This window comes from Corythoichthys intestinalis, chromosome 13 (genome assembly GCF_030265065.1).
Source record: "Corythoichthys intestinalis isolate RoL2023-P3 chromosome 13, ASM3026506v1, whole genome shotgun sequence".
Classification (NCBI taxonomy): domain Eukaryota; kingdom Metazoa; phylum Chordata; class Actinopteri; order Syngnathiformes; family Syngnathidae; genus Corythoichthys; species Corythoichthys intestinalis.
Genome location: NC_080407.1, coordinates 376,553 through 400,766, shown reverse-complemented (window position 1 = coordinate 400,766; position 24,214 = coordinate 376,553). Strand labels below are relative to the sequence as shown.

General features: G+C 45.1%; 1 protein-coding gene and 1 long non-coding RNA gene across 9 annotated transcripts in view; both read left to right on the top strand.

Annotated features, from left to right (window-relative positions):
• The window catches only part of celf2 (cugbp, Elav-like family member 2), a 70,502-nt gene extending 58,266 nt beyond the window's left edge, over positions 1–12,236 (top strand). For 3 of the 8 annotated variants that reach the window (XM_057854691.1, XM_057854694.1, XM_057854698.1), the window contains 6 exons: positions 1,525–1,588; positions 2,819–2,956; positions 3,819–3,935; positions 6,529–6,726; positions 8,254–8,397; positions 8,482–12,236. In XM_057854691.1, coding sequence (XP_057710674.1) covers positions 1,525–1,588; positions 2,819–2,956; positions 3,819–3,935; positions 6,529–6,726; positions 8,254–8,397; positions 8,482–8,609 — 789 coding nt within the window. In that variant the 3' untranslated portion in view covers positions 8,610–12,236. The remainder of the gene's footprint in view (positions 1–1,524; positions 1,589–2,818; positions 2,957–3,818; positions 3,936–6,528; positions 6,727–8,253; positions 8,398–8,481) is intronic. The other 5 variants (XM_057854692.1, XM_057854693.1, XM_057854696.1 and 2 more) reach the window with 5 other exon arrangements.
• Positions 12,237–19,243: 7,007 nt separating this feature from the next.
• On the top strand, positions 19,244–23,988 carry LOC130928323 (uncharacterized). The gene is made up of 3 exons (XR_009066651.1): positions 19,244–23,457; positions 23,529–23,612; positions 23,694–23,988. It is a non-coding gene; the product is annotated as an uncharacterized LOC130928323 (long non-coding RNA).
• The last annotated feature ends 226 nt before the right edge of the window (positions 23,989–24,214 follow it).

Sequence of the window (24,214 nt, the reverse complement as noted above, 5' to 3'; positions counted from 1 at the left end):
TGGTTTAGCCTGATACGATTTTTGAACTATTTTGGAACTAATATACAAAACATTACAAGCGGGGGAAGGGGCCTTCTTTATCAATTATCCATTTATAATCAAATCGGAGTCTCTGAATTGCAATCGAATCCTTAGTGGCCCAAAGATTACCACCTCCAGTAATAACCGTCCTTGAAAAAAATGAGCACTGTCTAAGATTTATTTTGTTTTTCCAACCGGTGACTCGTGTTGTCACTTCATCGGCCGCCAATGACGGCGGGGTACGTCCAAACCACATAAACTGTGAGTGTGTATTCCCAATCCAATGGATTGGACGTTTATCGTCTTAATGGCAGTAAATAATTTCATTGTGAAAATGAGCAAATAACCACACAATCTAAGATACTCACGGGAATACTATCGTTTTGATCCTCTGCCAAAAATGAGATGGAACCAGCTGGCCGAGCCACTTTTTGCCGAAAAGGCTGCCTCCCGGCGGTCATCTGCTTTCGATGAAAGAAAATATTACTATCTTTGCTAAAATATGAGATCTTCCCCAGTTGAGCCATCCGCAAAATTCCCGCGCAGATCATTTTGGACATTGACCAGCACTTGAAATCTCGGACGCGAGAGTAAAACGCTCGCTCGCAGGCACGCTATTGTTAGAGGCGAAGAACTAAATTCAGCTTTAGTTTCAAAGTGCTTTCCAACAATAAAGGATGAGCAGTTTAAAGGTCTCCTCATCTTTGTTACCATGACAACCCTACCACAAAGCCTTCCCAAATTAGACATAAAGGAGGAAGAGACGAGAGATGAATGAGCGCCATTTTTAGGAGCTCTTGCCGGGCCGTCATTAAACTTTGAATATTTCTCATTTGTCTTTTGGCCGCGATCCGCTGGTTTCCGGAGCTCCCGTTTTCGTCAAAATTCCGGCTGGCGTCTTGGGCTTATTTACAAAACAACGATCGTCGTTGCTTTTAGATTGAACGCGTTGTCAAAAAGCAGATTCTTGCCGTACGTCGATTTCTCTTCCTTTCGATTTTGGGGAGGGTTCAGCAGCACTCTTCTTTTGTTTAGGAATCTAATTAGGCGTCCGGATGAGCGCTCGACTTGTCGGCGGAGCCGTCGCGGCGCATTAGGGCTCGTTTAGACCCCTCGCTCCTCTTTTAAGTCAGCCAGCCGTACGCTTTGTTTTCGATCCTCCTAACGATCCAATTAGGATGTACAGATCTTCTCAAAATGAGGGCACCGATTGGTCTTTTGTCGATATGTCAGAAAAAAGGAAATGGCTCATCTAAGGATTTCATATTTAAACGTCATGTTGAATGTGGCTCGATTTCAGGGTGAAAAATGAATTCCTTCGTTACCGTCGATGACGTCCGATCGCTGAAACTTTTGAAACGAGTTTATCGTTGGCCGCCAACCCTCCCGCTCAAACGGACGGGATGCGATCGACTCATTTTGTCGGTCGCGGTCAGTGGCGCTGAAATGGTGTCCGTTTGGCCACAGTCTTTTTAACCGTCTCGTGATGTTCTTGGTCCGCAGCTGCTCCAACAGGCGACTTCCTCCGGCAACCTGGGCGCCTTCAGCGGGATCCAGCAGATGGCGGGTGAGTCCGGGCCGGCCTTTGTAGCGCCTCCCCGTTGTTTCGTGGCGAGCAAAGAGCATAGGAGATGAAACTGTGGCGCCCTATCTTTTGGCCCCCAAAGATTTATAAAGATTTGTCTTGATCTTGTAACGAGGACAGACGGGAAGCGCGGCGGCGGCTGCCTGGTTGGTCTCCTCTGTTGTTTGGTGTGGAATTTTCCTTGAAAAAGCCCAAAAAGAAGTTTTTGGCTCTTAGTTTATTGCTCACTCGTTTGCCGCCAGCACTCCCAATTCGAACGGATCGGACGTCTAGCGCCGTCAATGACGGGCACGTCCCTATAGCCACTGTCCGTCTTCTTGAAACAAAGGGGTCTTGTTTTTCTTTGTTTTGTGGACTGCGCGAGCTTTTGGCAGCATCTGCTCTTCGAGCGTTCGTCAACATTCAATTGAAAGCCTGGCGTCGGCGCAGATACGGCAGTTTTACCTCGTCAAAAAGTTTGACCTCGTTTTCTTGCCCGCTTTGTTATCTGCCCACCGGCTCCTGCTTCGAACTGCCGCGATAGCCTTTGACAAGGAGGGAATGGGAAGCAAAACGGGGCGGGGATGGGTCACGCGCAGCGCACGTCGATGAAAGCTCCGCACCGAGGAAATACATGATTAGAAGTCTCGCGCAAATTTCCCCGGTCTCAAGGAGGGAATGGGAAGCAAAACGGGGCGGGGATGGGTCACGCGCAGCGCACGTCGATGAAAGCTCCGCACCGAGGAAATACATGATTAGAAGTCTCGCGCAAATTTCCCCGGTCTTGACGGGTGCATGAGTCCTTGTCTTTTTGTCCAGGTTTGAAGTCACTGAATTGTCTTACTCGTAACAACTGCGCTCGTGCCTTTTACCAAAGCTCCGCCCCCTCAGTTACTGTCGCCAGTCCGATAACCCACGGCTCACGGGGGGGGGGGGCGGAGTTTGCCAAACGTCCATGGTGATACGGATCGATACGATACGAGCGGAAACCGGTTTAGCTGCGAGTGTTTGCTTATCCATCACGCCGGTTTGTGTGGGTTTTTATTTTTTCATCACCGGTTTGATCCCCGATTTCCCGCCAACCTTCCAATCGCGGATCTCCGTCTGGTTTTTGACCCAGTGTGAGTGTGTCGTACGTACTCCCGCGGCCGACACACTCGATATACGACCCGTCGATGGGCGCGGGCCGGCCGAGGCTTGACTGAAGACTCTGTGGCTCCCCCCTCTGTGCAGGTATGAGCGCGCTACAGTTGCAGAACTTGGCCACTTTGGCGGCGGCGGCGGCGGCGGCGGCCCAAAACTCCGCCGGCCCGTCCACCGCCAACGCCCTGTCGTCCGGCGCCGCCTCCCTGGGAGCGCTGGCCAGCCCAGGTAACGGCGCGGCGGGCTCGTTCGTAACGCCGCCGGGGGGCTCTTCGCCATCGGTCGCGGACATCGGCGCCGAGTCGCCCGATCACCCATTTGTGTCACGCGCCCTATTTGTGTGTGCGCGTACTTGTTTTGTGCCGCCGTTTCTCGGTGCTAGCGAGGTTATTTTTTGTTGTCGGGCGCAGCGGCCGCGGCCACCTTTAGCCCCGCCGCTTGGAAAAAATAGTTGATTATCTTCCTCTCCGCTGCCTCGTTGCCATGAGCACTGCTGTGGTTACACAAAATGCATCCGCACAAAAATTGGATTGTGTGCAAGAAAAGTGTGAGCTTGAATTTTAGCCAACTGAATTGGTTCGTTAGTTGCTGTTTAAAATGTATTCCTAAAGTTTCAGAACAAATACAATGTCGCTTAACTCGATGGCTGCCACCGACGGCGACAGTCGTCCGACGACAGTGACTACCAACCCTGTCGACGCTTCCACTTCAAACGGATTGGATGCCAACTCGTGATAAACTCATTAGAGTTTTTAAGAGCCACAAAATTAGACGGCTACGATGACACTCAAAAAAAAAAAAAAAAGATATCCATTTCGGGTAACCACAAGCATCTCTTGCTTGGAGTTGACAGCAAATAAGCGTTCTCTTCATCATCTTCGGGGAAGGTTGCGCCTCACTTTCACTAGTCGCCGGCCTGCATGGACGCCATCATCACCTCATCCGCATTCAGCCCATCCTGCTTTTTTTTTTTGCCTTTGTTGTCGTTCGGTAATTTTTTGCGCTCCAGTCGGCTCGGCAGGCGCCTCGCGCGGGACCCTCCGCGAGTCCTCTTGACCCATATGTTGTTTGTCTCCCTGTGTGTCCCCAGCAGCGGGCGCCCCCGCCGGTTCCAGCGCGGGCGCCATGAGCTCGCTGACGTCGCTGGGCACGCTGCAGGGCCTGGCGGGCGCCACAGTGGGACTCGGCAACATTAACGCGCTAGCAGGTAGCCTCGACGGCGAGTACTAATACGCTTCCCGCCGTCGCCGAGGAAACGCCCCGCGGCCTTTGGGCCAAGTCACGTTACTAGTGCTCTAGTATACTCCTTGTGCTTACTAGTGACCTTTGGCCGGTCATTTTTGTTTTCTCTCTACTGCCTTTGATCAGCACGCTAAGAAATGGGGCCGATAGTAGCACTAGTAGGATTTGGACCAAACGCTCCGAGGGTTTTTCCGTCGCACCCTTGTCCCCCTCTTCTGCCATCCCGTGCCTTTGTTGCCATGGCAACACCTGATTGGCTGCGCTCATTTCGCTTCCCGCTTGTGTTGTCTCATTTTTGTTGCGTTAACACTTTTGACTCCGTAATTCCACACAAACATTCCACAATGACGACATGACGGACATTTTTTGCAGCAAATCACGTAGCACGAGCTGCATCATTTTGCAGCCTTAAATCAGGCTCAACTCGATTTTGTTTGTCATGTAGAAATCGGTGAATGCTGACTGGGGCAAGGGAGGGAACGACCGTACATTTGCCAAATGGATTGGACATCAAATGAGTTGTCTCTCTGGAGTCAACCCTAGCTAGTTTGACACATTGTTGTCTTTTTTTCCACTCATGCAAGTCTTTGCTAACAGTCCCTTTTCCGGGATCAGATCTTGTGACAGGCGAGCCCCTGCCACATATTTCTCGGCTGACCTTTAGCGCATCCGCTGTGGTAATCCCCCCCACCCCCTCCCACTTCAACCGGAGCGGGTGGGGGTGTTTTAGCATTTACTCCCCCCCCCCCACACGCCCTCATTTAAACACATCTAAGCCTTAATTGAATTGCAAAGGTCAGCAGTGCAATTATGCCAGAATAAATGAGTGACCTATAATCCGGACTGCCGCAGTGATCATTTATTTGCTCGTGTCTGAAGGCGAGACGACAGGACGCCCCCCCCCCCCCCCCCACACCACCCCCCGCCCCCCCGCCCGCCGCTACCCTCACGGACAAGTTGCGCGGAAATGAAGCCGTTACACGCCGCTAATGAGCGCCGCGTTAGACCGATTTTCTGAACGGACCCCCGCCGGGCGGCGCGTCTCGCTTGACCTCGACTCCACCCCCGGCGCCCTGCGACGCCACGGGCCGGCGAATAACGGCTAGCGGTCGATACTCAACGACTCGATTAACGTTAAACGCCGAGCAACTTTGTATTAACCCTTTCGGGGAATGGGGACGTCTATTCGAAAGGTAGCATTAGCTTTACTCTGTCATTGCCGGCCCAGGTATTTATATTTTATGTGTGGGGAAAACGAATAGTACAATTGGGGGGGGGAGGCTGCAAAGTATTTTGGGGCCGTGACACCCCTGACCTATATGAATGTAATAAACAGTGTTGTTAATAACGGCGTTATATTCTCACGCCGTTACTAACGGCGTTATTTTTTTCAGTAATGAGTAATCTAATTAATTACTTTTCTCATCTTGGCAACACCGTTCCCGTTACTGAGGCGGGAAAGGCGTGCGTTACTATGCGTTAGGCGGAAAACACTCAGGCGACTTGAAGTTCCGCTCTGAGACCCCCAATTTAGCCAACTTTCAAAATTGTCCGATATCATTGGAAAGCTTAAAATCTCAATTTTCTGGGGGAATAAAAATTTTGAACAGGAGGGCTTTTTTTTGTTGTTGTTTTTATACAGCAAAACCCCATCTGGAGGCGAGAGCACGCGAGAGCAGAATTACAGACGCCATAACTTTGACGAGATATTATCGAGTGCTTACCTTGTTTTGATCCAAAAACTCCACGTCGCATGTATCACTGAGTGTCAAGACACAGCTGTGAATGGCCACAGCTGGATTTTGGGGGGATTTTATGGATGAAACATGGTAATTTAACAGGGGTCGCAATGCAGAAATCGCAGACATCAAGGAGTGGTCGAGAGTTTCTTTTTCATATATTTACCCTTTTAAACCCTTAAACCCTTTTTTTTTTTTGTTTTGTTTGTTTGTTTGGGTCGATTATTTATCATCTAAAATATCGGAAAAAATGCGACAGTAACAAAAAAATACAATTAACGATAGTTATGAGGTAGATATCCGTGATTTTTTTACAGACGTCATTTTTTGCAATGTGACATAATTTGTTTAAAAGTTAAAAATATGTGAGTGAATAATTTTTTAAAATTTAAATTATCAGTTATTACTTTGCCAAGTAACTAATTACTCTTACATTCAGGTAACTGAGTTACTAACGCAATTACTTTTTGGGAGAAGTAATTTGTAACTGTAATTAATTACTTTTTTAAAGTAAAATTAACAACACTGGTAATAAATAAACTCATTTCTGATGTAAGAGAGATTTTCAAAGATATTTGACCTGTTGACACTGTCAACTGCAAATCTTACATGTTAACTCATTGTCTTCCATTGTCCATTCCATGAGAAGTAGGAGGGTTGGCAGCGATTATGAACACCATTAAAGATTCCTGCACGGCTTGCACGTTTGTTTGTTTTGTTTGAAATTTTCAAAAAAACAAAGCGGGGAGCGCTAACGAGTAAGTGCACTCTTCTCTCTTTATTGTTGGGTTTGATGTAAAGTTGCTCACCTGCTCTCAGGTATGGCGGCGCTCAACGGCGGGCTGGGCGGCGCCGGGCTGGCCAACGGCGCGGCGGCGGCAGCGGCGGCGGCCGGCACGGTGGACGCGCTGACGCAGGCCTACTCAGGGATTCAGCAGTACGCCGCCGCCGCCCTGCCCACGCTCTACGGCCAGTCGCTGCTCCAGCAGCAGGGCGCCGCCGGAAGCCAGAAGGAAGGTACGTACGTCTTTTTTTTTTTTCATCGGTATTGCCGTAAAATGAGAAAATTATTTGGACTCTTTTCTCCCAATTTATGCCGTAAAATGAGAAAAATTTTGGGACTCTTTTCTCCCAATTTGTCCATAACGACTTCAATATGTTTTACCAGCCAATGAATCTCATGTCTTTTTGTGTAAAGATCTCACAATCCAATGCAGCTCTATATCATTTTCTTGTCAAATGTGGTGGGTACAGCTTATAGTCCAAATATGAAGGTATTATTAGTATGAGTAAGAAATCTTCCTGAATTTCAAAAGACACAAATTATTGAGACGATGAGTTTGTAAATTTCAAATTGAATTCAAAATCAAAGTCATCAACTTCATCCAGTGAAAGGACATTAATCGTAAGAAAGATGCATTTGCAACTCTGTAGATTGTTAGAAGCAAGAAATGAAAATGTCCAGCTCAAATATCTGATTGAGAAGAAAGATTATTGAACAGAATAATAGGATGTGTGCAGTTTTAGAAGCAATACATGAGTTTCTAATCCCGGGAATTGATTATGAATTTACAGTGGTACCTCGACATACGATCGCTTCGAGACACAATTTGTTCGACGTCCGACGTAAAATTTGATCCGCCGTCTATTTCTACGTCCGACGACATGCTCGAAATGCAACCATTTCTGACAGCGCCGCAGTTTCTTTGTTTTGCCGGAAGACGGACGCACGGCTGATTTTCTTTTGAGAGAAATCAACACTGGATTAGTGCAGGTGGAAAAAAAAGGAAAGGTGACACTTACCATTGAAACGAAGATGTGAATGACAGCAAAATATAATCATGGTGTGTGCCTCCATGAACTGGGTCGGCGAGCTCGGCGGTCCTCCTCCGTTTGCCAGTCTTTATGAGTTAAGGTGACCATTCTTATTGCGGTAACATTGCCAAAGAAATGGTCAGGTTTCTCATCATTTATTCCATCAACTCGCCCCAGTGTCCGCTGCTGTTGACGCCAGGATCGAAACAGAAAGTGAATTAACGCTCCGTTCAGGTACAGCAAAAAAAGTCCGCCACATTAGAGCCCGATTTGTTACATTATTACAGGTAGAGTATTGTTCCATTCCGATTTGTATTTCTAATTTATTTGTTTTGCTCTTTGTAATTGTTATTTGCAATAGCAACAGCAGTATTTATGAAGGATTTAGTATCGTTTTTTGGGCTGCGGAACAAATAAATGGAATTATAATGTATTCTTATTGCTCGACGTACGACCATTTGGACAAGGTCCTGGAACCAATTAACTTCGTATGTAGAGGTACCGCTGCATTTGCCTTTTTGAGATGGGCTCTAGCACACCGACAAGGATAGGCACTGTTGGAAGAAATAAAAATGAATACGCAGTTTAATGACAAGTCGTGCAAATTATAATACATTTTCCGTATGACGCAATTGCGACTGTTTGGTGTCCTTCCTCCGATTGAAAACGCTCAGTTTTACGTTGGCGCGTGATGCCGTGACGACCGACCGAGCGCTGTGCCCGCCTCAGGTCCCGAGGGCGCCAACCTCTTCATCTACCACCTGCCGCAGGAGTTCGGGGACCAGGACATCCTGCAGATGTTCATGCCTTTCGGGAACGTCGTCTCCGCCAAAGTCTTCATCGACAAACAGACCAACCTCAGCAAGTGCTTTGGTAAAAAGAACCGTTTAGCCGGCGACGTCCCGTCCGGACGAACGGCCTTTTGCCAGCTAACCCTCGCGTTAACTCTCCGCTCAGGCTTCGTGAGCTACGACAATCCGGTGTCGGCGCAGGCGGCCATCCAGGCCATGAACGGCTTCCAGATCGGCATGAAGCGTCTCAAAGTGCAGCTCAAGCGCTCCAAGAACGACAGCAAACCTTACTGATGTTAGCCTAGGCTAACCCCGAAGCCGTTTGCGCCGCTAGGGTAAGCCACCACATCTGCGTTTCAGGCTAACGAGATGTTTCCGGTCTACGAGCGGCGACCGAAACAAAAACATTTGACGGAAAAGAATGATATTTAAAAAAGCAGCTCTATTTTTCTACCGCATTTTTACCGACCGCCTCCGTAGAAGGGGGGGGGGGAGGGGGGGGGATCTTTATTCCTGGTTATCGGACACGACTTGTATTTATTTCATGTTTCCTGTGGTTTGTTGACATTTTGTCTCGTGGGTTTTTGTCCCGTCGGCACCTTCTTTTTCTGCTGTCCTCGCATCCATCGGAGTTCACGTCCGATGGATAGACCGGCGTACGATTCACGTTAACCTTCCGGGCGTCGTGTCGGCTCCTCCGGCAGGACCGTCATCTTCGGGCTTGATTTTCAAATTGAGGCCAATTGAAATCCATCCAAACGAGACCATATTTTAATTCCAGGAAAAGCGGGCAAAACGTTGGCGAAATCCAACACGGCGCCAGGGTTACGTGTTGTGCTCATTTTTGTTGTCCTGTGTGTAACTTTGCTCTTCTTGTGTTTTCTTTCCTTCTTTTAGAACATCATCTCCATGCCTATCTAGCGTCTCTCGCTGGCGCCCCACCCCCCCCTCAAAACCCCTAAAAAGTCCTCAAAAACTGTATTTTTGTCACCCCCCCTCGATTGACGCCTACTGAACTTTTTCTTTGAATCGTCACGTTTCGTTTTGTATGCGTGGAAGTATTGGATGAGGTAAGAACTGCCAATCAATGTGAAAACCACAGGAAAGCTGCATTCATTCGTACTTAAAAAGGTCTTCTTTTATTAGGGGGGGGGGGTCACTTTTTTGTCCGTTTCTTTTTGTTTTCGGGTGACTTTTGCAAAAACCTCCCGGCGGGAATTGGGGGGCGGCCCGGCTTAAGACTACTTCCGCACAGTTTGGACTCAGAAGCTGTTGTGCATCCAAACGTTTTTACATTTTTCAGGCGTGTAAAGTTTTTGATAAGGAGTTTCTCATTAAAGTCTATATATAGAACCACTTTTTCTAGAGTAGTTTCGAGGGGAACAAAAACAACAAGAGAACAACAACGAAGAAAAAAAAAAAAATGCTACCTACTTGTGTGACCTTTTGCTGAACTGACTCCCAGACAGACAATCCGTGGTTTCAAATGCACATGATGAGATGAAATATATTTTCTACTCTTTCAATGTATAGAGGTACAACCACAAGAAACGCAAACGTCGGTGCTTCTCGTCAGTTTAGTCCTTCATCACAAGTCCAAGACGCGCGATAGATGGTGTTTCAGTGCCGTTGACGGTGATGGATCCCGATCCATTTGAACTGGGAGGGGCGATTTTTTATTTATTTTTTTCTTTCCCCGGCCGCCTGCCGTAAGCGGTCGCACGGTACGCCAAAGCCCATTTTTAAAGCGAGTCCGGTTCAATGGCGTCCGATCCGTTCGAAACGGGAGGGTCGGTCCGTCGGACATTCGGCCGACCCCGGCGCCCGGAACGACTCGGACGCCCGCCCGCTTTGGAGCTCATTTCCGAGTGATTTCATTCAGCGCCGTCGGATGTCCGTCACCGTCAAGGGCGCCAAAAGCGGTTTCCCTTCGGGTTCCTTTTGTTAAAGAGAAGACTTTTTTAAAAAAAAAAAATGAATGAAGAAAGAAAAATGAGTTTACTTGAACAATAGACGAAGCCTTTCTTCGTGTTTTCTTGTCGTTTCCGAGGAGCTTCACTGTCGTCCTCGAATTAGCTCGATTCAAATCTATATCGGTGGAGAGAAATAATCTATATCTTGTCAGGGTTTGATTTGTCTACGTGGTGGCGACCAAATATTTAGACGTGCGTTGCGTTGTGTTTTTGTCTTATAACCGAAATATGAAAAGTGGAGTGCCAAATTGGGAAGACGCCGCCGCTTCCTGCCGAGCACGCGCGTGCATCCGTCCGTCGTCTTCTACTTCTTCTTTCCCGACATGCGTATTTTATTCTGTGTATTTTTTTATGGCTCATATTTAAAAAAGAAAAAAAAAGCAGTTTGTTCACTTGTGGTCTTGTTGCCTGAGAAATATGTCACGTTTGCTTTTTTCTTTGCCTCTTTTTTTCTCTCTTTGTAAAAATGTACAAAAAAAAGTGCCCATGTGTCATATATATATAAATATAAATCTATATATATCTCTAGACATGTGCACACGCACGCACTTGTGCAAGACCTCACTTTGTTGTTGTTATTGTTGTTGTTCTTGTTAGTGTTGTTGTCGTGCGCCAGAGCCCCCCTCTGGCGTGAACGCTCCCCCGCGGGGAACCCACACGCACTTAGTAAACACACACGTTTCAGTGCCGTCGACGGCGATAGGCAGACGTCCCGACCGTCGACGGCGAGCCTTAGCGCAGCGCCGGCGTCGTCGTCTTTTGTACACAAGCTCACCACTCGCCTTAAGCGCGGAGCCGTTTTGCGGTCCGAAGACTTCACGGATGGAAAGCACTTTTATCTACACGCCAAATCATCGCCAAAGTTTTTCTTGGTTTTATGTTTCAGGTAAAAATCTGAAGATGGATCTTATTATTTTGAGTGTTTAAACATCATTTAAAAAAATGGCTTCTGATATTTGGATGATGATCAACGTCATGATCAGAAATATCCGGCTTTTAGAAATGGACATTTTTGTTGACTGGCATTCATCATCATACAGATATCATTTAGTTCACATAAAATGACACACAACTACTTGACTAAAAATGAATCCAAATTAATTTGAATGTTTAGTTTTCCCAGTCAGATGGACCCATCATTTATTTGAAAACGAAAATCATTCTGAATGGCTGATGCACAACTTGAACTCGAATTGTTTTCAACGTCATCAAGATTGGGTCGAATGCACACGCTTATTTAACGGTATGATTTGAAGAAGCGGCCGTGCGATTGGCCGACAAACGGGAAGTAAAACCAGGCGTTCAAGCACAAGGGGTGGGGTGGGGGGTGGGGGGTCTTATTGGGAGGTGGGTCGGGTTCACCGGAGGGTTCGGGGCTCTGGCGCTGCTTGTAACTTTGGATCTTGTCACATCTCTGTTTGCCTTCCTTAATTCAAAACTTGGTTAAGAATATGTTATTTATCAAGAGAAAAGGAAAAGGAAAAAAAATGGCGAGCTTGTGATTTCTTTGCATTTTGACTCGTGTCCGCTGTTTTGGAGCATATACGAAATGTTTGTGTGTTTTTTGCCAAATGACGCTTGTTCTCGTGTTCTTTCTTTGTTTTGTTTTTGAGTTATCTCCAAAACTAAAAGAGTAAAAAAAAAAGTTCTGTATCTTGGGTGTGATTTTTCCAGCGAAGCCAAAAAGGGTTTGTCGGCAGACGAGCGCCAGCTCTTTCTACAACTGATTGTACTTATGCATCGTTTTGTACCAGCGCCACTTTTTATACTGGAGATTAAACCACAAAATTGGAGAGAAAGAAAAGCGCTGCCGTCTGTGTGGCCCCACACCGTCGACCTTTGACTTTTCAGCATTTTTTTTCTTTGACAGCGCAGCCGTTCGCTCACCAAACCAGTGGATTTTTGTGTGTATTAGTTTCACCCATATTAAAAACAAGAGTGTGGTTGCTGGGCTTTGCTTTTTTCCTCTGTCCGCCTTATTTTTTTCCCAACGGCGGCGCTCGCTCTTTCCGTTGGGTCGGACCAATTCCCGTGGGGCCTTCTCTCCATGACAACTACGCTTAACATGCTTACTGTATTATAAGTGCGTATTATTACGAGATTCAAGTCGGAACTTTACCCATAGGCTTCAAAAATCTATTGACTTGACACTTTGTCATTCTTTGCGCGACGCCTCATCAGGGCTTCATTTAGCGATAGCCGAAGACGCCACACGCTCATGTCGGATTTAAGCTTGGATTTACTTTCGATTGGATTGAACCACGAAAGCTGTAGCGCATACAAACAGGAAGGATTGTCTCAGGAGTGATTTGTTCCAGGATTCAAGGTAAATCTATTTTTCGTACCATGCATGCGTGATTTATTCGCTGGGTTTACACATGGAACTGACTAGCATCATAGTTGGCAGTATTTACGCGAAATGCTACCTGCACGGTTTCTTTGCTTTTAACCAAGAACCAAGACTTTTCTACGTCCACATCTATGAAGAATTTGGGGATGTAAGCATTTATTCACAAGAATTTTTGCCAGAAAAGCCCCTTCCCTAGCTAGCCTCATTCGCTAACATAGTAGCATTGTACTTCTTCAATATAAGTAAAATAAACGCTAACTGTTCGGTTTCTTTGTTTTCAACCAAGAATCGAAGCTGTTTTATGTCCACACAGGGCCATTTGGGGGCCCTAAGCAAAATAATGCAAAGGGGCCCATATTTTTGGCCCACCATTTCGTCACAGTGTACTGTGAAACCCATACATGCAATCCAACCCATACGTCCGTATTTTGTATATTAATCAGATTTTGTTGCACTGCATACTTCAAACTTCTCACCCCAAATGATTGTCAGTACTTACAGTAGATAGCCCCAAACCTTTTTCTAAAAGAGGAAAGAAAGAAGTTAAGGAAGAACCTTTATTTTTTTAAGCTTGTAATCAAGTATCAAAACTCACAAAAGTCAAATAAAGCAAACTGTAGTAGACAAAATAGAATATAAATTAAACAATTGCCAGATTTGGGGGCCCCTAGTGGTCAGGGGCCCTATGCAGCTGCATAGTCTGCGTATAGGCTGGGCCGGCCCTGTGTCCACATCTATGAAGAATTCGGGGATTTAAGCATTTATTCACAAGAATCTTTTCCAGAAAAGCTCCTGTTGCGCCAGGCGGCCGCTAGCCTCATTCGCTCACAATATATAATATTTAATGATAATAAAGATATGTTCTATTATCTATTAACATATAATTTGTGATTGATTCTGGATGTTTTCCTCAAGTATTAAGTTTCTGATGTTAAATTGAGTGATCGATCAGGCGTGGCCGGATGTATGGGGGGGCCAGGGCATCATCTAGTGGACGCCTTAATTTACTGCATCTCATGCGCACTTTATTTGAATGAAACTGCAACACGGAAGGACGTTGTTCAGTAGAGAATCAGATGACGACGGCCGCAGTCAGTTCGCACCGTCTGTGTGACCACTTTGCCTTGAATTTGAAGTTGCATCGCCGGTATTTATTGTTCAAATGTGTTTAAAAACGTAAATATGTGAACTGTGTGTACTTCAGTGCAAAAAAAGTGAGACAGATTCACTTAGCATGAAACTTGTGATATGCTAATTACCCACGAGTTAGAGGGTCGGCAAAATTTGCTAAAGATAGTGCAGTACATATGCGATTTCATATATTGTGCGTATTTTGTGTTGAGGTGGTTGCAGCTCAACGTTGCATTCGTTGGAAGAATTGACGGAGAATAAGTTGTCTTTTAGCCAAAACTTGGGCGTGTTTAATTTCCACTGACATGCGGATACATCCTCTCTCATAGCTGTCTTCACAGGCAATCCCACAATTCTTTATGAGGTAGTTGTAGATGTTTCCGAACTCCACTGCAGACAATTCCTTTGGAATGTTTATCCAGCTATCAGCTGCGACTTTGTATGGGCAGATTTGCAGGCCAATACACGCTAATTTTAAGTAGTATTGCCTCCTCGCGTCTGTCGGCAGTGACTCGTGGTAATAATAAGTCATGTTTAAGACGTTTTTATGAAAAAAGACTCAAAACACATCTGAAAATTATGAATTTTAGACAGCGTTTGTCTACGGCTGTTTACCTGTGCGTGCCCCCATCTCAAAATGGCGACACGTTGCCATGCGAGATGACGTCATCATAGCATCATGCCGACTGCGAAAATAAGTAGATAGATGAAGAAGAAGAAAAAAAATGCAGCCTCAAGCCAGTGTCCTACTTGCGCCGGTCCCAAACCCAGAGAAATGCAGAGGGTTAAAAAAAAAAAAAGCCTGCATTGTGGGTGCCCCCTCAAGTTTTCTTAGTGCCCACTCTGGTGGGTCAACCTAGATCCGGGCCTGCCCTGCGATCAGGTGTTGAAAACATGCAGTAACTGAAAAAAAAACGTTTCTATTTTGGTCAAAAACTTACATATGTTAAATATTGCTATTGATCCTGAAAATATAGGTGATTATCTCTGCATCTGGTGATTTTTGTGCATCTAGTGTAAAAGTTTATAGCCATTTGAAGTTGTGTTACACTTCGTTACACAGTATTGCGTACGTTTTTCCTTTACGTGGCCTTAATACCGTCGTATTTTGACCTTGAATTTGAAAATGTTTCCCTTTTTTTGAGTCCCAAATATTCTCGCGCTAAATGCTGCTTGTTGCCGTCTTTACCGCCAATAAGCGGCAAATTCTGCGTCAAGCGCTTTGCTACCGCGTCTCTGATCGACCGATCGATTGGCGAGTTGAGTCGCGCTAATGCTAGCTCGCTCGATATTGCGTGGGTTTATTTGCCCGCCCACAGCATTTTCAGGTTCTTCGGATGTCGGTATGATGCCGTTCGACGCTAATAGGCTTGATTTGTACTATACGACTGAATCCATTTGCTTTTGTCGGCGACAGACGTCCGATCCGTTTGGGACGTCAGCGATCGATGGATCGACGTCCAAACGAATTGGACGTCTATCGGCATCGCGAGGCTGAAATTTCCATAGTCTTCTGCGGCGGTCCGCAAACGTCAACATTCAAGGTGAGTTCCAAATGAACTGTTTAAAGGCAGTCCATTTTCTTGTGCGGTTTGCGAGAGACCGTCGGAAATGGACGGGGCAAAGACCGAGGCCTGGTGACGATCATGATGGAGGCTGAAGAACAAGACCACACGTTTGGCAGGCTATGAAGAAAATATTAAAACGTTTGAAAAGTTCATCCGTAGTGAGTCTCATTCATTATTTTCTGATAATAGGTCTTTGGGATTCATTTTGGCCTGACTTCCAATCCCACAGGACATACAAATCAAATATTGTTTGACAGAAGTAGATCGATTTTTAGTGTTGCGGTACTGCTCTCTTGTGGCCTCAAAAGGTATCGCGTCAATTGCTATCCGCCCAGTTGAACTCCAGTGATCCCTCATTTTTCACGGGTAATGGGGGAACCTCCCCGCGAAAATTTAAATTTTTTTCCCCCCAATGTATTGATTTATCAGCATTGGAAAAAGATCCATATGACATGTTTTTTTCCCTAAAGTATGAAAACATTTTTATATATATTTTTAAGCACTAGATATAATTATGATATGAGATTTTAAAAAATTATTGGTACATGCACATAAACATTGTTAAATAATATACTGGGTTTTTTTTAATTGATAAAAAAATCCGCGATGAACTGTGTGTGTGTGAAGTTTGGAACGCAAAGTAGCGAGGGATCACTGTAGTATCAACTCGATAGCGATGAAAAAATAGACCATTTCTGATATTCCAAGAAAAAAATGTTAACATACAGAGGTTGGACAAAATAATGGAAACACCTTAAGCTAATTTGATATGGTGTCGGTCCACCTTTTGAGGCAATTACAGCCTTAAATCTCCGAGGAATCATTCCAAAAGGAATTTTAAGCCATTCTTCAGTTAGAATACCCTCTACCTCTTCTGGAGACAATGACGGTGGAAATTGACGTCTTCATAGAATCTCTAACACCGACCACTGGGGTGCTGGCATACGAGGTGCTCAACTTTGTTAGAATGATCCTCGTGCCATCCTTTAACAATTATGCTCAATGATTGTTCGGGGTTTCCATTATTTTGTCCAACCCCTGTATCTGCCAAGAGTAGAGCAAAATAAGATGACAAATTTCTGGTCGTGCAAAAGCAGATGAAATGGGAAGATATTTAAACATTAATAGCAATACTTGGGCAAAGTCACAAGGGCAGGAAATTCATTCTGCCTCATAAACGAACCCTTTCGAGGGCAGGTGACTAATATTGGTCATTACAACGACACACACACACAAAAAAAGACCTGAGTGTGTTATTACAACCCCTGAACAAACTCTGATTAAAAAGCTTGAACAAATAATGAATTACTTCAAAAGTGCAACACTTTAGCATTCAGAAACACTTTTCTTCAGACAGTCATCTTTGTAAATCTCACTGAAACAGCACCCAACCAAAGTTGTAGCATCACCTTGTCAAGAATCTGCATTGGACAAGGTGTCAAGAGTCAAGAAACCGTTTGAATACTCATCAAGTCCATGCCTCAGAGACTGCAAGCTGTCATAAAAGCCAGAGGTGGTGCTAGTAAATACAAGAGATTTGTTTGAATTATTTCTTTATCATGATTCCATATATTTTCCCTCTGAATGAAGTCTATGTTTCCCTGCACTTGCGCTATAAAAGTAACATTTACTGGCCACCGCAATGTTTTTAGCCATTTCTTTTAGTGTTTCTGAATGCTAAAGAGCTGCACTTTTGAACTTGATTTGTTTTTGGGGTTTTTTCAAAACTTTTTATCTGAGTTTGTTGTACATGATAAAATGTCTGAGTGAGTGCTTGTCCGAGACTGCAGATTCCATTCTTTTTGCTAGGGGTTGTACATTTAATATTTTAACATCCAAAGTACCCCGGTAGAGGTCGAATGTAACTACCTGTTCTCCGTGTTCTTTAATCACCGCAAAGACCACCTTTGTACTTTTTTTTTTTTTTGTACAGCTTACGGGGAAATGTGAATAAAAGCAACATTTCACTTATTCTACCGTTGGCCAACTCCTAAAATTTTAGGGGGAAAAATGTAATTCCTTGACCTGGGGAAACTGCAGCCCATGCAGTCAGAATCCCCCTGCATCTGCAATAGTTTCAGGCATTGCCCTCAAAAGCACAGGAAATGTCAAAAGGTGTGGCAGACCGTTGTCCAAACCCCTCCCCAAAAGAAGAAAACCACTAAGGTAGGTCTGACTTGAGAAAGGATGGCCTAGATCCATTTCCCAACCTAAGAAACCTGACAAGTGATGGAAGTGACAGGTCACTTTACCCATGTGTACTGTCAGAAACACATAGTATGTCTTTGTTTCATCAAGGGGAGAAAGTCTTTATTTTGCACAGTGGGAGGCTTGAAAAAAGGTCATGAACTGCAAAATAAGTTAAAAATTTTTAAAAATGATTGTTTCAAGCGGTCGATGATGGATGGATGGATGGTGTTTTAGTTTGTTCAGTGGAAAGAAAACGATCGTTTTGTTGAACGCTGTGATCTGATGTATCAAATGTGATACAAATTGAAATGTGTATGGAACCTGCACGACATTACGAGTCACGGAGGCCATAATAACTCATTGATGATGCTGGAGGGTTAGCAGCGACCATTCCATCGGAGCCAGCCCTCCGTGGTTGGGTTGGACGTCTAGCGCCGTCAATGGCAGCCAATGAGTTAAATAAGGGCTCCTACCAATTAAGAGTTAGAAAAGAAACTCAAATAAAAATCAGTCAATAAACATGTATTCATTTCATGACCTCCTCATTTTATGATATACAGTATGGTGTAGGTATGGTCTCAACATTGGTAGGGACAGGATAATCTGCATGAACACTTCTTGCTAGGGACGGGACAATAAGACCAAACAAATTGGATGCAGGGCTACATTTCTCACCAAAATGAACCCAATTAATTGATAGGCTGAATGATCAATGCAAACTAAATCTGAATTGACTCATAATTTCATCAACGTTCAGCAACGATACGACGTTCAATTCAAACCTTTGTTATCAAAAACTACAAAAGAAACATTTTTGAAAACTAAATGTATGGCTTTTATGAGCAAATTGAAATTGCAATATTTGAACATAAATTAACATACGCATTTGTTCATAATCTCTTAACTCTTCAGGAATGAAAAAAATCAACATTTGTATTAAGACCACTCAACATTTGTCAAAAGAAATGAAATAGAACGGGAAAATGGCCCAGCACATTGAGCAAATAAAAAGAGTCTGAACATCATGAAAATAATTCGCTTCATAATCGTAATTCTTTCATTACATGGCAATCTAACTGACCAATATATATGCAAATCGTCCTATTTATTTGACCACTACCCCTCCCCTTGTTTTTTGCTTGAGTAGTTGGTGGAGCCTTTCTTGGCGCTTGTCGTCAGGTGACGTGGAGGACGATCATTCATTGGTCGGACGGGAACACGTGCCGCATGTAGGTGAGGCAAACTGGCTTTATAATCAGTAGTGAATCAGCACACCTGTGAAAAGTGGTGAACGCCGAAACTTGCTGGGTTTACGTGTGAGGTAAGTCGGAAACTATGCTCCCCGCCCCCCTTTCTGATCGAATTGATTATTCGTCTGCTGCAGCATATTTCTTGTGTGTCTGTGCAGGTTGACAAACCAGCATCTGCTAGCAAGCGGTTGCACGGCTTTTGTGGCCTGGTGCATGGACGCCCGTTCTTGGGCTTCCTTCCTTACAAGCGTCGCGGAGGGTCCTTCGCAGCAAGTACCCTTTCAAACTCCTTGCATTGGTAGGGATGAGTGGGATTATGATGTCAAATTTCAATGTGTCCCCATGCTTTTGACGTGTTTGCCCCCCCCCCCCAATGCTTTTGACGTGTTTGCCCCCCCCCCCCAATGCTTTTGACGTGTTTGCCCCCCCCCAATGCTTTTGACGTGTTTGCCCACCCCCAATGCTTTTGACGTGTTTGCCCCCCCCCCAATGCTTTTGACGTGTTTGCCACCGCCCCAAAGGTTAATTGTGTGCCCATCTCGTTTTGAGTAGAATCCAACTCTCCCTGAGTGGGTGTTTCTCTGTGGCAGTAGCTGTTTTTCTTTTTTATAAATGTGTAGTTGTAAGTAGTCATTCACCCAGTTCCTCATTGGATCATTGAGGCAGTCGCGCTCGATTTAGCTTTTTAGTTCGTGGTATCTTTGTTTGCCTTTCCTCTGTGCACAAATTTTGCCTCGTTTCGTCCCATGTTTGCTTTTCCATGTTACTGGTGGTGATGGACGTCCAATCCATTTGAACTATTTAAACCTTTTTAAAATAAAACCTAATATAATAAGTATTTAAATGTGAGCTTTTAAAATACCCTAATTAAAGTAGAAATCACAAATAAAATAGATTTCTTTCAAAATAAACTCATTAAAATAGGTGTCTAAATGTAGCCTTCAAAAATACCCTAATTAGAAATAAAATCGGGATTAAAATAGATGTAAAATAAAATGGCTTTAACCTTTTCAAAATCTCCAATTAAAACACTTTTTTTAAAAAAAATTACATAATTTAAAAAAATCAAATGGACTGGACATCTAATGCCATCAAAGGTGACAAATTAATCATTGTAAACTGCCACTAAAAATGAACTGGTCAAAAATGTCAGCTCATTTGTTAATTGGTCATGGCCATCAAACTTTTTATGTGTTTTTAGACGGATGGAGAGGACGATGTTGTAAGCATCTTGTCGTGGGTTTTTCCCTTTTTCTTCCTACGTCGATAATGGACTTGCACAGGTCCGGAAGTGCCCCTTGCCATTTGTAGTACTGCTAACGCTTGAACTCTCCTGCCGGTGCGTCGAAGGCGTTTTTACCTGATACTTGGAAGTAATGAGGTATACTATGCGGATTGGAGGCTTGATTGTGAAGTGTTGGAGAAGGGACTTGACTTTCACCATCTTTCCTCGCTCCTCACAGTAAGCCTGATTGCCGCAACTATCAATATTGCTAACGAATAAATCGTGGCCATGACGTCTATTCCAAAAGTGTTGATGTACTTTCCGGATTGAATAAGTGCTTTTATCTTCATACATAAACATGATTTAACCATTTGGACATTTTGACTCAACTGAAGTTTTAACATTGAGATGAACTGGGGTGGGGAAAAAAAAGCTGTCATTGACCACTATTCTTACATTCCAGCATGAAAAATTCAGCTCTGCCTTGGGGACATGCCCACCAAATCTTAATTTGGGTCATTTTTGGACTGTAAGCCGCAGATTTTCATGTTCAGTGATGGGATATTTACACAAGACATGCAGCTCACTAGCCTGTAAAAATCTATAAGCAAGCCACTGTGGAGTAACGTTGCGGCTCTCAGTCTGAAAATGACTATGTGAAATGTTTTGGGTATATAATGTGTGTTTTATTGAACACTAGAAGTATATTGATGCATAGGTAAAAGACAGGTTAATTTGAAAATAGTCTTTTAAAAGACTTAAACTCGGATACGGTAATTTAAGAGAAGGTCAGGTCGCGTCGATCATCAGGAAAGCGGAGCGCAAGAAGGCCTTTGAAGAATCTGCAGAAGGTAAGCCATGTTTCTTTCACAACCAACACGCAGTGCAGATTGAACTAATTCTGATTCTTTGAATCTTCTCCAGGAACGTGTCCCAAATGAGTCTTTCAAGTCCAGCACTCCTCAGCGTCCCATGGACCCTCTGCACGCTTGCTTTGTCCTGCACGTGCTTTTCAAGCAGAGGTTCAATATTTGCACCTTGGACGAAATGTGCGTCTCATCCGTCCAAAGGAATGCTGACCCGGAAAACCAACCCTTTCAGACGGCGTCATGAAACAAACGCCAAGGTCCACCCACCTCTGCCGCACATTCCCAGGCTTAACGCAGACAACTGTCTGCTTTCTAATGCTCCTTGGCAAAAGACTCCGTTGATGGACAAAACTTTGGTTTTGTTTTCCAGGAGAGCAGCAATCTGGAGCTCACCGTGTCTCTCGTTCTCCATGGGTGGCCAATGTAGCGGTCGCACATCGGTGATGTTGCACTTTGACTTTGTTGACAGTCGAGCGCGTTGAAGGCTCTTGGTACTTGACAAGCCATCGCCTCTCATTTTGAGACATCTGCTGTCGCTTAAAACGAGTGCTTCTCCTTTGTGGTGGTACCTTGCCGCGAGGACGCCCGCCGCGGGGAGTCGGGGTTCCACGGTGACGTGTCGGAAAAGGGACTTGGCGTCACCTTGGGCCACGCTCCTCACAGCGGACGTTGCCGCGGCACTGTTCGGCCACGACGAAGAAGCCCTCGTCTTGAGCGACCGTAGATGTCTCAACATCTGAGGCGATGGCTTGTCAATTGCTAAGGGCCTTCCTCTCGCTCTTCGGTCAACAAAGGAAAGTGCAACTCCCTTGGCTTGACCGTGTCATCGGAGATTCATGGACAAACGAGGGACGGTGGTTCTGTTCTGCTCTCCCAAAGAACTGCTTCGGGCAGTAGCACCGCAACCTCTCTTGAGGATTGGGGCAGAGCTGTAGCCTTTAGGATGTCGGCTCTCAAAACGATGAGGAGCTGCATTTCTTCATCCCCAACTGCACAAGATTCCTTCACCAAGGAAAAGTGCTCCCCTCTTCATCTAGATACCAGCAATAGGATGTACACATCTGGAGCTTCTGCTTGCCACTGCCCCCGTCCATCTTGCCTGTTGCCCATCAGCCTTCAACAAAGCTTGGCTGTGAGAGAAGGGCGCATAAGAGATCGGGTTGAATGGTTTCCCCCTCTTGGTCCGAGTAACTTCCTTGTCTTGCCCAACCCAGAAGAAGCAAAACCACCCGTTGCTTCAGTGAGCAGAACCTCCGACTTGGAATTTCATGTTTTACATTTGGGAACTTGAGATTCGGACAACACCATCCTGAAATCTTCTGACTCCTGTCCTCCAGGTACTCTGTTGCTGCAGCAGTTGCAATGGCAAAGTCAAGTCCCTGGGCTGTTTATGCCTTCTCCAACACTTTGTCCTTGCACTGCACCGACTTTTTGCAGTCAGAGTTGTACGGAACGGAATCAGAAGTGATCAGGATGATTGTCAGTTTCTCCTCCTTGTTCCATGGACCAGTCTTTCCATGACCACTACTACTAAAACACTTCTTGGAAACTGAAGAGGAGTCCTGGTGTTTTTCCATCATAACTACCAGCGTATGAGCGCCTCCTGGATTGCCTGATCAGTACACGTTTTCACGGCATTCCTTCACCTGACCGCTTGGTGTTGACTTTGAATTCCTAGTCTTGCCCAAGCCAGAAGCAGAACCTCTGCCTTGGAGCTCATCTGACCCGACTTGTCAAAGCCTGGAATGAGTCACTAAGGAATTTCATGTTTTACATTTGGGAACTTGAGATTCGGACAACACCATCCTGAAATCTTCTGACTCCTGTCCTTCAGGTACTCTGTTGCTGCAGCAGTTGCAATGGCAAAGTCAAGTCCCTGGGCTGTTTATGCCTTCTCCAACACTTTGTCCTTGCACTGCACCGACTTTTTGCAGTCAGAGTTGTAAGGAACGGAAGCAGAAGTGATCAGGATGATTGTCAGTTTCTCCTCCTTGTTCCATGGCCCAGTCTTTCCATGACAACTACTACTGAAGCACTTCTTGGAAACTGAAGAGGGGTCCTGGTGGTTTGCCAGCATATGAGCTTTTCCTGGACTCGGATCATTCTTTGGCAGAATGAAAGTCTTCACGGCGTTTCTCAGCCTGACCGCCTGGTGTTGACTTTGCCTGCTCCCCTGTTAACTTCGTGCTCTGCCCCAGCATTTGTGGTGTCTCACTGCTCTGCCGGAAATGCCCCTTTCTGGCCTCTGCCCCCCCCCCCCCTTCCAAGTCAATCGCTCCACCATAACTCCCAGCTTAACCCAGCATATGAGCTCCAGGACTGCCAGACTATTCTTTGGCAGTATGCAAGTCTTCATGGCGCTTCTCAGCCTGACCTCCTAGTGTTGACCTTGCCTGTTTAACCTCGCATGATCTGGAGCTCTGCGTCTGCATTTATGCGGTCTCACTGCTCTGCCGGAAATGCCCCCTTCTGGCCTCTGCTCCCCTCCGGCGTGTTGGTCGTGCCGCCCCTTGCTTGCCACTGTATTTGGAAGAACCTTTAGGGTCACTTGTGGACCTGATCAAAATGAAGGTGTGGAGTTTCAAGGTGAGGTTGGAAGGGTGAACTGATTGGAATTTTTATTTTTTTCAAAACTGGTACTCATTTTAATCTCTCAGCATTTGGACACGCTGCGTGGGACGGAACCATGAGTCTCAAGAAACGTCAGCTCACATTAGCCGTGCTGTTTTGGAGCCCATTAGGTATTTGCTAAACTGAGTACCTTTCTTTTAAAATTCACTTCTAAACTGTGCTGAATGTTTCAATGTTGGGAATCTTAACAGTGACCATGCTGCTCATGGTTTTGATGGAGGACCTGCACGTGACCCACCACCGCTGCTGCCCTGAGCTGCATCTTCGGCGGGCTGCTGAAGCACCACTCAATGGCTCTTTTAAGAGCTTTTTTTTTTTTTTTTTTCCCCCCTCCCCCTTCAATCATAAATGGCTAAGAGAATGTAAATAAACAAGTGAAATTTTTCTGTCGGTTTTTCATTCTTCATATTAAATGTCTGTACTTAAAATGATGACTGAAATACTGTCCTCACTATTATTGGCATGAATAAAGTCCATTGGGTTATTTTTTGCCCTCCAAATCATTTCTTTCTCTAATTATTTTGTGTGTTTGGAACTCAACAAATACAACCCCTGGCAAAAATGATGGCATCAAGTCCTCAAAATTACCCCCCCCCCCTCGGTCTAAAATAACTGTTACAATGTGTTAAAGTTGCCATTTAAAATGACTGTGTCATGTCTGATTTTTAAATGACTCCCGTGCTATCGTCACTCTGCTGCCTTCTAATTCATT